This window comes from Abramis brama (assembly GCF_963993115.1).
Source record: "Abramis brama genome assembly, chromosome: 1".
NCBI lineage: Eukaryota > Metazoa > Chordata > Actinopteri > Cypriniformes > Leuciscidae > Abramis > Abramis brama.
This window is the reverse complement of record NC_139963.1, coordinates 58,170,374-58,186,853: the sequence shown is the minus strand read 5'-3', so window position 1 is coordinate 58,186,853 and position 16,480 is coordinate 58,170,374. Positions and strand designations below refer to the sequence as shown.

At 35.9% G+C, this 16,480-nt stretch overlaps 1 protein-coding gene across 2 annotated transcripts; it reads left to right on the top strand.

The window, feature by feature from the left end:
- The first annotated feature begins 10,846 nt into the window (after positions 1-10,846).
- LOC311077431 (uncharacterized protein) lies at positions 10,847-15,620 on the top strand. Of its 2 annotated transcripts, none has more exons than XM_084105884.1 (3): positions 10,847-12,331; positions 14,871-14,964; positions 15,238-15,620. In XM_084105884.1, exons 1-2 carry the CDS (start codon positions 10,938-10,940, stop codon positions 14,935-14,937), a joined length of 1,461 nt encoding a protein of 486 aa, XP_083962010.1. In that variant the 5' UTR covers positions 10,847-10,937; the 3' UTR covers positions 14,938-14,964; positions 15,238-15,620. The 2 variants fall into 2 exon arrangements, with proteins under 2 accessions (XP_083962010.1, XP_083962009.1); XM_084105883.1 differs by having other exon boundaries at positions 14,868-14,964; positions 15,238-15,617.
- Positions 15,621-16,480: the final 860 nt, after the last annotated feature.

The following is a 16,480-nucleotide window of genomic DNA, read 5'->3' as shown; positions in this document are numbered from 1 at the left end:
TCTTCACACTTTTTATGTTTTATAATATACACCCAGTGAGCATTATACTCTTCAAGAGTCTTTGATCTATCTGTATAAACTATCGTACCTTTAAATACATTCATATTTCTTCTGTCACATTTTTCTCTCTTTATTTAATATCCTCACATTTGGATCTAAATTTATTATCCTATACTTGCTCAAATAATTTTGTGTTTTTGCATTTTATAATTATATTTAGTTTAATGCCCCATTTATTGTTTTATCAGTATTAATTTGTCTATTCCTTTATTTATTTATCTAATTTATTTTATCTTGCAAGACCTGGTAATTCTGCATATCTTTTACTAATATCTGCCAGTTTCTTCTCTACAGAAAGAAATGTCTTTTCTGGATTTTCCCAGCTTAAATACTTGATTCATATTGGTATATTGCTCTTCTTATTCCTTGCTATTAATTGATAACCAGTTAAATCTACATCTATAGCTCAACCTCAAGAAAGAGCCTTCTCCTCATCTCTTCCTTGAAGTGTTTTTTTCCTGCCTATTCACTACAACACAATTTATTAGTCTTTTATTGTAGCATGCATTAGTCCATCTTTCTGACTAAATTCAGGAATTATATCTCTCATATCATTCATAAGCCCCTTTACTTTTTGTATCTTTCTGTCTCTGGAGTTTTATGGTTCAATCGCTCTTTCATGGATTGCTTAATTCTTTTGTTTTCCTACAGATCCCTAAGATCCTAAATTTAAATACTTCACTTTTATATTGTATATTCACTCGCATATATGAATTTTTAATCCAGCCTCGGCAAGCCAATTAACTTAAAATCTTAGTAACCTTACTCTATCGGTCACATGTATTTCATCCTCTATTAATAATCATACACTTAATAGTGGAAGTTGGTCTTTAGATGCATTAACTAACATCTCCTTTCATTGTGAATATTTCGCCTTTATCCCTGTTAAACTTCTCACATTGTCAATAGCTTTTAGCTTTTGTTATAGCTATACCAACTTAATCAATGTTATAGCTTCTCAACTTAAATTCACATTTTTAGATGTTTTAATTATACAATCTGTATAAGCGCTGTGGTCTTCTCTTAACCATTTTGATCCTATCTGTTCTTCTGGCTGCATCTGTTAACTCCAATCATTTTTCTTTGTGTTTCGAACTCCGGCTGTCTGACTGGATTCCTCTCCTAACAGAAGTCAAAGGTCTCCTTCTATCATCCTTTCTCTGCTTTGCTTCTCTCCTAGTTCTCAGATATCTCTGAGTTTAAGAGCTTTATTGCTCGCTGACTTTTTTATTATTTCCAGCATTCTCTTTAGTCTCTTTATTTCTGATTTTTAATAGTTTTATTTTTTTTCTCTCTCTTTATTCTTCTCGTAAATTCATAACCTACTTAAAATATGATTGCTTCATATTATTCAGTTTTCCTGACTTTAACCGTCCCTCTTTTCTTTAGCTATTTTTGAAGCAGGAGTGATCGGCTGTTTTCACTTGCCCATAAGTCTAGTCTCTGTCAGGAACTTTCTCCCTATCCCAGTTTCTTATCAGCGTTCTTCTCACTGCTAGGATTACTATGTAGTTCCTTTAACTTCTACGTTTAGTTGTTCTTTTCAACGGCAATTTATCTCCTTTTTTATTTTGTAGTCTTTTTCATATCCCTAACTTTGTTTCAATATTTTTGTTTTCACTATATTTCGACCTGAGCGATTTTGTGTTCGTTTGTGTGATTGTTTCGTCAAGTCAGAAGGTAAAGTCAGTTTGAGATCAGTGAGGGGAATTGATATGGGAATCAATCTCATATAAATCAATTGAAAATCAAATAAATCAAAAATCAAGTGTCATACTGGAACAGAGACTGCTAAATGCTTTACATTGAGCCTATAATGAGCCACGTGAGACATTAAATTAATACTAATAAATATGAATAGAGGAACAATAGTGCAACTCTTTGGAACATAACTATTCCCTTAGTTCCCATAACTATTTGGAAAGTTGTATGATAATTTTCAATTTCTGTGCATATAAATATATACATAAATTCTGTGCTTTATTATTTTAATGATCTAACTACTGTGTGTACAGTGATTAATATAGTTATCATAAGATCAAACTAGCTATATTTAGATTAATTTGGAGATTATGCTGCTGTATTTATCTGTAGTGGTTGAGGAAGATGAGTGTCATTGTTTTTGTGTTATTGATATTTTATCCATGTCATAGTGTGAGAAATAACAGTATTGTCTTTCAGTTTAACAGGCTTTTATCATGTATCCAGACTCAAATAATGTGTTTCTAACAGCAAACACTCAGAATAAAGTGAGATGATCTGCTGATGATCCTGAATGGCTTGTTGAATGAGTGTTGATAGTCTGAGGCTCATTAATATTAACAGATCTGCTGAAAACACTCTTTATTTCATGACAATAGTTCCTGTTTTCACCTCATTTATTATGCTGATGTCTTCAGATCTCCTGTAAATTGACACTTAAAGCTCATTTCATTGGTGTCAGCAGACTGAGGGGATTTGATGGTTACTATGTAGCCTATGTTTATTTCTGTTTATGCTTTTTTGAACTGTTTTTCTTACCATTATTTACATTCAGAATAATTTCATTACGTAATTGATATTCTTTTACCAATAAGTATAAAAAACAAACTCAGTAACTGATATATTTTTTTTTTAGTTTGGGCTGATCAGCTCCTCCAACTAAAATTTACCAAAATTGAAGCCCCTCCCATGTCAATCACATCATCAGATAAGCTCCTCCCACTGTAATTCTCCAATAAATGCTGTAAATTCCCATCGGCTACAAGTGAAGACGAGCATCAGAGCATCAGGAAGAGCTGAAATCTGCAAAGACTGAGTTTATTAAAGAGGACAGTGAGAACATGAGTGATCCAGAACCCTGCAGAATGAAACATCCTGAAGATCCTGAAGAACAAAGAGGTTGGTGTTCATTCTTCATTCATTCATGATGCACTCTAAAAAATAAAACATTGGGTCAACAACAAAAAAAATATGTTAACGTTTTCCACTAGAATTTTTACGTTAAGACTGCTGGCAGAATTACATTAATTCAAAGCGATGTTTTGAGTACGGTGAATTACCTTTTAGGTAATAAAATAAAATGCATTTCTAAGTAACATAAACTTAATTATTTTCAACATGAATGCAAGTAATTAAGTTGATCCAACATAATGTTTCAAGTTAGGTGAAGTTTTTTGGCCACAATAAAACACATTTCTAAGTAACATGAACTTAATAATTAAGTTGATCTCTTCAAGAGTTAAGTTGAGCCCTTTTGATTTGATTTGAAGTTGATTACTCTTTTAAACATAGGCTACAATGTAACATTCATCTTTTAATATATTTCCCTTTCAAAACATTTAAATGAACTGTATTACAATTACTGTCCTTTCTAATACAACGTAAAGCATACATTTTCTTAGAAATTAACTTGTGTGTACTTATCACTTCAAATCAAACATTCAAGTGAAATGTATGGTCACTACACTGTCATTGGACAGGCGCGCACACACTGTTAACAATATCATTGGCTGTGTGACAATCTGTCAATAAAAATCAGCTTTTTTGTTCTCCTCTAACACTTTTTTGTTCTCTTCCGATCTACATTGATCTCATAAATTGCCTCTGTGAAGTTTGAACACAGAAAACATTTAATCACTCGATGTTCGTTTTGTTCGTTTATTTAAAGGGTACATAACATGTACAGTTTCACCTAATCTCATGTTAATCTTGAGTACCTATAGAGTAGTAGTGCATCCTTAATATCTCAAAAAAGTGTTTAGTTTTATTAAATTTATAAAAGAAAAATACAGCTTTCCGATTCTCTCCGGAAAAAGCCGAGGTCCTGGAGGCGGAGCTATAGAGTCAAGCGGTAGTGCTTGATTTCCAGCAAAAGACAGAAATCTGATCCAGCTGTACTTACATGAATGGGGTCTTTTATCACTGGGACCACTCCACGTTTTAATAGCAAACGATTTGCAAATCCAGCGTCGACCTGAGCCTTGTTAATAAAACATTCGTCACTGAAATGGCCAGAACACACAACCGCACTTGGTACACTCCGTTGCTGCCCCGGAAAAACAAACTGCATCCACTGTTCCTGTAACACTGGGTTCTTTGGAAAGCTGGACATGGTAAGCTTTCCCTCACATCCAAAAACACACTTTTTTGGAGACATTCTTGAACAAATCCTATGCAGCGCTGCCGATGATTTCCTGTTGAAGCGTGTTGATGTGCGCGGTCTCGCCCTCCTCTGGTCGACGTGTGCGCGGGCACGCTTTTCCGAGAGAAATGCTCATATAAGGAGTTCCACTCTTATCTACGTCATTAGATCCACGATAAAAAAAAAACCCAGCCGAAACTTGTACCAACCCGGAAGTAAGATTTTCAGCACAGAAATTCTCCGTTATTCGTCCAAAATATTTTTTAAAAACTTTGCCCATGTTTAGCATGAGAATCCATCTCTTTAACAGTGTAAACAACTCTGAATACATGAAACACCATGGTACCCCCCCCTTTAAAGTGTGGTATATGCAGCTGAATGTGTGCAACGCTTTTCAGAGAAGATAAGGCAACGTTATTTTAGTACAATTCACACCCAGCGCAGCGGTAACTCAGGGAAAAAAATCTCTGAATGCTTCACGTGAAACTTCGGTCTTACCACCGTGTCAATTCTCTATTGATTTTGTAATATCAATTTTGATTAACGTTAATTTGCGCGCGCGAGCGAGCGAGGGAGGGAGGGAGGGAGAGCAAGACAGTTTGAAGACTGTGAGAGTGCGCGCGCGTGGCCTGAGGTCTCTCTCTCTCTCTCTCTCTCTCTCTCTCTCTGCCTGTTCTCTCAGTAACATGCTCAGGCAATAAAACAATAAAATGAAATTTGGAAAACTAAAACGGAGTCCATAGGGCCCTACATAACTTCGACTGGTTTTGAGCAAAGTATCTAAACAAATAGTGTAGCTACGCAATCAGTGACAGGCTACAGCTACTAGCTAACTTTACCTCGGTACACAGACTCCCAGCAAACACATTTCCATTGTGGCAACGTCTCTGGCACGTTGCGTTTCTGCTATGGCAACGTCGTTGTCTACGTGCTCGCAACATTGTAACAACGTAGAATTGTAAGACGCGACAGGGCTGTAGCAACGTTGTTGCGCGACATTCAGCAACTGAGAGACGACGTTTTTACAATATTTTTAAATGGTGTATTTTGTTAAAAAAGTATATAGTTTTTATCGTTTATTGTTTATCTATATTATTATTATTTAATGGGGCTATCAACACCTGCAAGTGTAGCCTACACTTTGAAGAGTAAAAATGACAGAAGGTTTTGTTAATTCAACTTTATTAAAACTGCATATAATCAAATTGCACTTCCAAGTCATAGCCTACATTTGTGAAAAAAAAAAGAAAAAAAAAAGAGATAAACGAATATTCAAATTTATTTGAAGTATAATAAATAAAACATAAAAAGCAAAGGCAGATCAGAACATTTAATGAACAAAACCGGGTCTGTATGGCGGACAGTAGCCGAAAGCAGGTGTCACCGGGGAAACATCCACAAATCCAGAGGAGCAAAGAAACGAATGAGACTAAATAGCAGAAAAATCAAACGAAAAACTAAACAGTGCGAGCGATGCTATTAATCACATTAGAAATTAAAGTTGTAGGTTGTGTTTGATAGCTGAGGTAGGCTAAACGCAATACTCGAGTATCCTGGCTCGATGAATGAGAACACAATGAGCCCAACAACAGGTGGTTGGAATTTAAAAGGCTGATTTTCCCGCTTCAGGGCAGTGACGAGTACATTATGTAGTCCAGTGGTTGTCAAGACACCCTAGGCTCAACCTTAAGCAATGGCCCTGAACGGTGGTTTAATGTCAACATTGTGACAACGCTGTAACAACCTTCACTACACAACGTAGTTATAGCAACCTTTTGGCCATGTTAAAACGTTGTTAGAAGGTTGGCTACGTTGTGCCAACGTTCTGTGTTTGCTGAGCTAGGCCTAACATATACTATCAACACAGCTCAAATTTCAGAGTAAGGACTTCCAGATTTCGGTATTCGGTTACAGTAGGCTATCATCAACAAAATCCTGAGCGAATGTGAATATGTGTAAGCATAAAATGACTTACCATTCACCACATTCCGCTTCAGCGAGTTTCAGCTGTGGCCACACTCGTCTAAACATGCGCAAGGAAACTAGGGGCCGTTTATACGTCATCAAATTGTTTTTTACATTAACAGAACTTAAAATTAAATACATTTTTGATTAACAGAAAATGTTAAACTCTAACAAGTCATGATAGCATATTTAATCAATAGGCATAACTTGTGTGTCATCCCATCTCAATAAATAGCAATTACAAGTAAAAAGTCTAACAGTATTTTAGAACTTGATTTTTTTAGTTCACAACAATATATATATATATATATTTAAGACATTAAAATACATAAAAGTTTCGGTGCATAGGACGACCTATATCCACGATCGCTCTCCATGGTTCTGACCAAAGAAGAGCGCTTTGGAATCTCCATTACGCATCATACCTGGGCTGCATTTTCCGATAACGTTACTCTTAGCGCGCTACGAAGACTCTTAAGATATAACTTAACTAAAGGTATACTACCACTAAAGGTATACCATTGCTAGGCGTCTTCAGGGCTATCATCCACTCGCGAGGCAGAGGCGCTGAGAGGCAGAGGCGCTGGCGCCCTCCTGCGGCGCTGTTTTTGGTAAAACATGATTTTGACAACTTCATTAAGTTTTGTTTTGTAGAAAACTCTTTTTAAAAGATTTTCGTTTTGTATAAATTGTATCTTAATTTTGATCAATGTTTTATCAACAAATTGCCCGTATTTATTAAATAAGAAGCAAATATATAGCAGGCAATGTAATAAGGTGCCATGCAGCACAACTTGCATTTTACGTGAACTGGAGGGCGCCGAAACTCAGCTTGTGCCTCACAGATTTGAGAAATATTGACTATCTATTACAGAAAGCTTGAAATGTCTACTTTTAAACTAAAATATTCAAACCATAATAGGCTATTCAAAATAAATAGGCTACTCTCTGATTATCCATATGAAATGTGCATTTCTCTTTGCAGCGACACAGAAAACACCAATTTATTACTAAACAAATAAATGTCTCCTTGCTAATTTAGACACATTCATAATCATTACTTTAACCGGTTCTTTGTGGCAAGCTTTATGCGTGCATGCGGTCATAACGCTTATTATTCTGTACCAGCCTATTTAAGTAGCCTAATTAAATTAAAATAAAGGGGCGATTTGTCCACAAATGGCTTAAATGAACAACTACAAGTCGACTAGAAAAAAAAATTAGTCGAAGGCAGCCCTTATTCCACATGTTTTCGAACCAGCAGGCCATTCTGGATTGAGCGAGCGACCCTGCGGAGAGCGAGCGGAGCGGGGTATTCAGAAATGCGCTCTCCGCTCACGAGCTCTGATCGGAAACTAACTCGAACCACTGTCTGCTGAACTTGCGCAGAAACATCAAAATAGACGCAGCCAGCTTTTTAAAAACTAAACATTTAGACTATTTTAGTACACTGAATTTATTTTCAAAAATACGGAACAAAGTGCGTTTCGTATCAGTTCAATACGGAACAAGACTTTTATGTGTCAAATACGGAACGATTCCGTATTATACGGAACGGTTGGCAACCCTACTGTCACCTCGCCTTAAGTACCAGATCAGGGGCCATATTCACAAAGCATTTTATCTTACCACAAGGAGTACTCCTAAATCGCAGTAAAAGATTTTAGCTAGGAGTTTTCTCTTAAAAGTTATTCACAACGCCTTTCAGACCTACTCTTAGTAAAAAAAAATGACAACTCCTAAACCAAGAGTGAGTCTTTGTTGCTATGGATGACGTCATTACTTGCACGAGCTTGACTGGAGTGACCACCTTGATAACGCGGGAATGATTCCAAACACCTCCCCTATGATGATGAGTGACAGGTCTGAGAATACGTGCGCTACACAAGTAGTGCGAAGGACGGAAGATGATGAATAACTGAATAAATAGCCTAAATGAATAAAGAGTAAGGCTAAACAAATAGCCTATAGCCTAATGAAACATATGGATTGATGCAATATATTTGCAATATTATCGAATTAATCTGTCACTATGCCTCTGCCTACGTTTGCAAAGAGAAGAACATTTTAATTTGATTCACAATGAAACGTTACAATTAGTTTACATGCAATGAGTAGCCTAGTTTTGGTTGTTGTTGGTGGCGTTATTGCATCTCTAGTTATGCCTACAATGCAAAATTGTTCCCTCGCGATTGAAAGCTCCTGTAGCCGCCGCATACGCATTTCAAAACATCGCAACGTGAAATGCCACAAAAAGCGGTTTGTGAATAGGTCTTAGTGAGTTAGGAGTCCCCTCGACTTCTTTTAAGCTGTCCCAGGCTTAGGTGCTACTTTTAGAGCTAAAATGCTTCGTGAATTACTCTTAGTCAAAAAAATTAGGAGTCCTAAAGTTACGAGTGACACGCCCGTTATTTTTAGGAGTTGCTCCTAAATTCGCCAGTTAGGAGCTACTTTTAGCCTTAAAATTCTTTGTGAATACGGCCCCTGAACAAAAGGGGTTATACAAATGTTGTTTAGAGTTGTTTGGGCCAATCCATGTACCCCAGGGGGTAGCACCTGGTTTCAGGAGATATCGTAAAGAGATATCAGCCAGAGAGGAGAAACAGGATTCTCCTAAGTTCTCAATCTTTTGCTGCAATGAAATTAAGACCATTTTACCAATCACACTGCGACACTTAAAAATGATACCAGACATGAAAAGGAAAAAACAACATATTCACAAGATACATCATATGCGATATATAGACAATCTTAATGAACTTTCAGTGCCTTGAGGAAGGAGAGGGGGGATGAGTTGAAGTCAAACAAGGGGACAAGGAGATAAGTTTGGGCAGGAAGAGGTCCTGAGCTCTGTCTTTGCTATCTGCTGTCCAGGGTGCATTTTATGGCTTTATTGCAGGGTGAGCTTGTTTTATCAGGAAAATCAGTTCTTACACTAATACTTTATTAAAATCATTCAAACATTAATGTACCGTGAACTGACATGAACAAACAATGAACAGCTGTATTTTTATTAACTAATGTTACAGTAACTAATGAACCTTATTGTAATGTGTTACCAATATGGCAGTATTGTATATTTTAATGTTAATATCATGTTAGGTAATTGTTTCATTTATCAAAAATTTGTAATAGTTCTTGCTAAAGAAACATGGGATTCGTGCCTAAGATAAATTTACCTTATTCATGGAAAGTTTCAAGGACATATAATCAATTTATAAAAAGGCATCAAATTATCATAATATTTTATAACAGTTCTACTTTCTACTATTACATCAGGACTCACTTTCATGTCCTTTCACTTTATATTTCTCTCTTTTAATTATTTTGATGTACTGAACATTAAATTTAATTTTTTTTCTTTGATTTCAGACCTGATGGAAGAGAGCGAGGAGAGTGAAGAACTGAGAGAAGTGGAGGAGGAACATCATGTCAAACCTGGAGAAAAAACTTTGAGTCGCTCAAAGACTACACTGTAAAACCTAACAGTAATATTAACTAAATACAATTGAGTTCACAGCACTCAAATATTACCGAAACTTGAATGACTGAAACAGAACTCAAACTGAATGAGTTATAGAACATTTCTAGATCCCAGAATGATAATTGTATAATTAAGTGATTAATTAAGTGATTGAGCATTAGTGATGAGCACCTGCTGTTAACAAGCAGAATCACTGAAGGAAAGAGAAACACAAGAACTACAACTGACTTCCAGGTACAGCAAAATCAACTGGAGATAAAAGAAGATATTAAATATCTCAAGATCTCAGCAGATGAGGATTAAACAACTCCACAAACAGCATTACAAGCTTCACTTATTATTAACCAGTTTGACTTTATTACTGCCATTCGTCTACAGAAATTCTTATTAGAATTAACAAAGGTTTAGAAGTTGATGATTTGAGTTTCATTTAAGGTCACCATGATGGAGATCAGCGCTTACTTTAGTTGAGCTCTTGACTTTTGCACTCAAGGTTTTCTTTGGCTGCTATAATTGAGTGTTTATAAAACTTATTTGTTATGGCACAAAAGTCAAGGAAAAGTCTGATCAGGTGTTGATGGTCAAGGACTGATGATGACAATCATCATTTAGTGACTTGATTTGCTGATTTCATTCAGAGTGTTTTATAAACACTCAGTTACAGCAGCCAGAGGAAAAACTGGTGTTATAAAGTCAAGGGTCAAGAGCCCAACTAAAGCAAACACGGATCACTATCATGGTGTCTTTAAATGAAACTCAATAAATCATTATCATCTAACCCTCTGTTCATTCTCAATAACAACTTCTGTAGATGCATGACAAAAGTCAAACTGTTTAGTAATAAGTGAAGCTGGTAATGCTGTTTGTGTAGTGGTTTAATCCTCCTCTGCTGAGATCTTTAGAGATTTAAACGTCTTTTATCTTGAGTTGATTTCATCTAAGGCTGTGGTTGGAAGTCAGTTGTAGTTCTTGTGTTTCTCTTTCCTTCATTGATTCTGCTCGTTAACAGCAGGTGTTAATCACTAATGCTCAATAATCACTTAATTAATCACTTAATTTATTGACTGCAATGTATATCTACTTTTAGTAAACTCAACTGAAATAAGTTCAGAGTACTCATAACTATTGTTTTTATAAACTTAATTGAATTGAGGCAATCGGTTTCCTCAAATGAAATGAGTTAGCTTAACTTGTTGGGTTTTACAGTGTAAAAAGACATTTTTAAAGAAAAGAAGAGCCAAGAAATCTTTCACCTGCACTCAGTGTGGAAAGAGTTACACACGCAAGCGTAATCTTGATGCTCACATGAGGATCCACACCGGAGAGAAGCCGTTCACATGTGATCGGTGTGGAAAGAGATTCTCATGTAAACAAAATCTTGCGCGTCACATGAAGATCCACACCGGAGATAAGCCGTTCTCATGTGATCGGTGTGGAAAAGCATTTATCTGTGCATCAAAGCTGAAGATACACCTGACAGTTCATACGATGGAGAAGCCGCATTCATGTTCTGTGTGTGGAAAGAGTTTTTCATTGCGGCAACATTTACAAAGACATCAGAAAAGACACATTGGTGTGAGAGAGTACATGTGCTTTGAGTGTGAGAAGACTTTTATTACAGCGAGCGATTTAAAACTGCACCAGAGAATTCACACTGGAGAAAAACCTTACAAGTGTTCACACTGTGACAAGAGATTCAATCATTTAATAAGTCTGAAAACCCATGAGATGATCCACACTGGAGAGAAACCTTACAAGTGTTCACACTGTGACAAGAGATTCAATCGATCATCAAATCTGAAAACACATGAGAGGATCCACACTGGAGAGAAGCCACTTGCATGTGATCAGTGTGGAAAGAGTTTCTCTTTTAAAAGTAACCTGAAGATACACATGATGATCCACACTGGAGAGAAGCCGCATGTATGCCATCAGTGTGGAAACAATTTCATATGCAAACATGATCTTGATGTTCACATGAGAGTTCACACCGGAGAGAAGCCGTATGCATGTGATCAGTGTGGGAAAAGTTTCAGTCGATCTTCACACCTTAAGGTTCACATAAGGATCCACACCGGAGAGAAGCCGTTCTCGTGTGATCAATGCGGCAAAACATTTATCTGTGCATCAGAGCTGAAGAGACACCTGTCAGTTCATATGAAGGAGAAGCCGCATTCATGTTCTGTGTGTGGAAAGAGTTTTTCACAGCTGCAGACTTTACATACACATCAGAAAAGACACACTGGTGTGAGAGAGTACATGTGCTTTGAGTGTGAGAAGACTTTTATTACAGCGAGCGATTTAAAACTGCACCAGAGAATTCACACTGGAGAAAAACCTTACAAGTGTTCACACTGTGACAAGAGATTCAGTCAGTCAGCAAGTATGAAAACACATGAGAGGATTCACACTGGAGAAAAACCTTACAAGTGTTCACACTGTGGCAAGAGATTCATTTGGTCATCAGATCATAAAAAACATGAGAGGATCCACACTGGAGAAAAACCTTACAAGTGTTCACGCTGTGAAAAGAGATTCAGTGTGTTATCATCTTTGAAAAAACATGAGATGATCCACAGCAGAGAGAAGCCGCACACGTGTGATCAGTGTGGAGAGAGTTTCTCTTTTAAAACTCCCCTGAAGAGACACATGAAGATCCATGCAGTGGAGAAACCACATAAACCCAGTCTGAGATCACGGTGAGTAGTTTATTTTCATGTTCTAAACAGCAATATATAGTAATATACACCTAGGATGAGTTGAGGGTGAGTAAATCATGGGCACTGATTTGGAAGCCAGGAGAAACATTGAGCCTTGAACAAACAAGTTCATGAAGTTTTAAATTATAAGGCTTTTAAAAGTCCATCACCAATATTCCCTGTGGATTTAATGTAGTAATGCTAACTGTAACCATGGTATTGTGGCAGAAATAGACAAATGTAGCGCTTATACCTGTATTTATTTCCTGTTTTCGGTTGAAGTCCATAGTAGTCAATTGTCGAGTTCACGCCCGTGATCATAGATAACTAACTGCATGAACTCGACAATCGACTACTGTGGACTTCACATCTACTGCAGTCAGATTCAAATACAGGTATGTGCACTGGCTGAAATAACATCACTTTTATTAATATCTTTCACATCTACTGCAGTCAGATTCACCCGTGATCACTCTGAAGGAATCATTCACATGACCTGTGCACTTGTAATGACACATCAAGTATGTTAAGAGGCTAAAAGCAGGTTTAAAACTTGCCCCATTGAAGTCAACAGGGTGCAAATTTTAAAAAGAGGATAACACGGTGTAGGCAACACCGATTTTTGTCGTTGTTTTCTGTACTGACAGCACTCCAAATTTACAAAAAAAAAATTGTGTATGTGTGTGTTTTGTCCCACATGGAAATAACCTATATAAGCATATATGTTTTAATATAGGTTTTAATATAGGTTTTTAATATATGTGGCATATATAAAATTGTTTTCCTATATTATAAGCACCTATATGTTCACCTATATATGCGCCTATATGTTCACCTATATATGTACCTATATTTTCACCTATATGTTTACCTATATATTAGTCAAATTATTAAAATCCATAGCTACTAGCTACTACTAAAAAAAAAAAAAAAATACGGTATAATCGGTAAATCTCTGGCAGCAAAGTTTCCAGACGGATTCCGTTAAAATACAGCAAATAACCATTTCACAAAATTACAGGCAAAAACCGTAAAAATACTGAATTGGCTTTACAGTCAAAATGAATTAAATTACAGTACATTACTGTTGATAATGGCTTATTAAACCGTGGAAAAACGGATAAATGATGTCAAATTACATAAAAAAAACATTTAACTTTCAAGTTAAACTGTAAATTTAGGGTTTTATAAAGTTATTTTATAATAATGCTGTCTATCTACAGTAATTATCTTTTAATAATTCAATACAGGTCTACTGTAGCCTATGTAGGGTAGGCTACTGTATGTACAAATACTATTATTTAACCTTAAAAAAACTCACATTAACCCCCACATGCTTAATAATCTGTAAGGAAAACATATTGAATAGATGCAGATTTCTGCAGTTATACCTTCTTTTCTTTGTTTTCTTATTTCACAGAAAAAATCTGTAAAATATTACTTTGTAAAAATACAGACAAGTTCCTTTTAAAAAACGTAAAATATATGTAAAACCAAAATACAAGCAATTACCTGTACATTTAATAGTGGATCTTTAAATTACAGCAAATATCTGTAAAATAACAGGCATTCACTGTATAATGACAAAACGGTAAAATTCTGCAAAAAAATACAGACCATTACCTGTAATATTATACTTTTTTTTTTACAGTGTAGACAACATAAATAAAACCCCAAAATGTAGAAATTTACATTATTTATTGACTTAAGAACAATCAAATAGTACAAGAACAAAAATAAGACAAAAAACTGAACAGAAAAAAAACAAACAATTTATCTTTTTGATCTTCTCAGCTCCGTGAGCTTCGAATTGATAGATGTGCCTATCTGAGCTAGGCATCATGTATGACAGTTGCCAAAGTGAGATATGAGCTACAGAATGACCAACCTGCCATGAGCTATATAGGAGACATATCTTGTATGTAAATATAGGGCTTATATGTGGATATAAAGAAGCAATACAGGAGACCTATATGGCCTGTATATGCACATATATATGCACCTCAATTTTGCCTATATGTGGCATATATACGCATATATGCAGCATATATATTATCATATATGTGCATATAAACTGCATATAGGTTTCATATATGTATCCTCATATAGGTTTTTTCCATGTGGGGTAATGTATGATTTCATTTCTGTCAAGCTGTTGGTGAAAATAAGAGCTTGTTCTTCAGTGATTTTCCTGGTAAAAAATAAAGGTTAATAAGTTACACAAAGGGAATACCGCATCAGAGTAAACATCACATGCATCTGTACGACGTGTTAAGAGTTTATTTGAAGCGCTGAATATGAAGCATTTTCATGTTTAGGAAAACTTGGCTTGTGTTGTTTCAGCACTAGATGATTTATGTTAGTTTTGTTTGTTGTGTTGTTGTGGCTTCAACAAAACCTGATAATCTTAAGTTACATGATCAAGGTCACTATATTTTTCAACATGTGATTAGCCTTAGTACTTAGTTCAGAGTCTGAAATATTGATTATTCCTCTCTCATCATGATTTTTAGAAATTAAACATGTTTGTTTTTAGCAGAACTGCCAGAAAGCATCTGGAAGGAGAGGACGGAGAGAACGCCAGTGATCCAGAACCTGCAGAATGAAACATCATGATACTGAAGAACAAAGAGGTTGGTGTTTATTCTTGATTCCTCATTCATTCTTCATGATGAAGAACATCCTGATGCTCACCAGATTTGCATTGTTTCATGACCAAACTAGTGATTTATAACACAAATAATCTTCATGACATTAAAATAGATCATAATCGTGACAGTTGTTGACCAGATTTGATGAGATTAAAATGACTGTTGAACTCATCAGTGATCTTGACTTTGAGCTTCACTTTTCATTTCATGTTTGTCTCTCATTTGAAATCTCACATGATTTAATGTTTCTTTTAGACCTGATGGACGCGAACGAGAAAGGAAAACAGAAGCCTAAAAAACTCTTCAAATGTAAATCAAGTCTGAAGATTCTCATGAGGATCCACAGCGGAGAGAAACTTTACACATGTGATCAATGCGGGAAGAGTTTCACTCGGGCCTTCATTCTAAAATCACTTCTGCCTTCTCATTCAGAAGAAGAGCACCAGAAAAATTACACCGGAAAAACACTTTCATGTTCAGGAGCTGAAGAAGAGGCCGTAACACTTTCAACAGAGACATGAATCTGATATTCATTTTAACTCATTCATTGTTTTTCAGAGATCAGTCTCTTTAGTTTTAATTTTTATACATTTTTTGTACATCAAGTAATGATTGATTAAACTCATAATTTTATCAACATCTTGTTGTTATTGTCCAATTTTATTTTCTGCTGATTCTTCTTGCTTCAGGAATAATTCCATAATTTTCAGTTCTGAAAGCCAAGTATTACGTTTTCTTCTGGGGCTTCCCAGCAAACACAGAACGTTCCCCTAACGTTAGTTTTTGGTTCCTGTCTTTTTATTGTTTTGGGAACTAAATAATAATGTTCTATGAATGCTCTTTTTATTTATTTTTTGCAACAATAAAATAATGTTCCCAGAAGGTTGCAGGATAGTTATTTTTAACAACATAGACATTTTTAATATTAACATAGAAATAGTTACCAAATACAGAACGTTCCCCAATGGTTATTGTTTATATAAATATGTAAACTAACTTTCCAATTAAAACGCTGCAGATGTTTTTGTATAATGATCTGCACAGAGCTCTGAAACTAGTTTATGCAGCATTTAATCAAATTTAGCAATTAGATTGAATGTGAAAAGCACAGAAATCATAACTTCTTGGGTTTGTTTATATCTTCATTTACTGCTCCTCTTCTCTGCACACGCTTCTCCAACACATGTTGTTGTACACAGTGCAGTGTTTCCGGGATCTACGTCAGAACGCTGCCTCGTTATTGGCCAGTTCTGCGTCAGGATCACACACATTGGCCGACAATGGTCATGTGAGCAGCACAACACATGCTGAGTCTGCGTTCTGACGTAGAACAACTTTAACAGCATTGGAGAATGACAGGGAAGAGAAGAAATTGATGAATAAAGTTGTTTGTTTTTGCGCACAAAATGTATTCTAGTCGCTTCATAAACCGCAGTCTGTAAGTTGTGCCTCTTTGTCGCCGTCTCTGTTTGAAATCTGCAACTGCAGTTATTTGCGT

Excerpts from the sequence above, each read along its gene's own strand:
- LOC311077431 (XM_084105883.1), top strand. The coding sequence starts at position 10,938 with ATGAGGATCCACACCGGAGAGAAGCCGTTCACATGTGATCGGTGTGGA. Across the intron at positions 12,332-14,867 it reads AAACCCAGTCTGAGATCACG|CAGAACTGCCAGAAAGCATC; the intron begins GTGAGTAGTTTA and ends GTTTGTTTTTAG.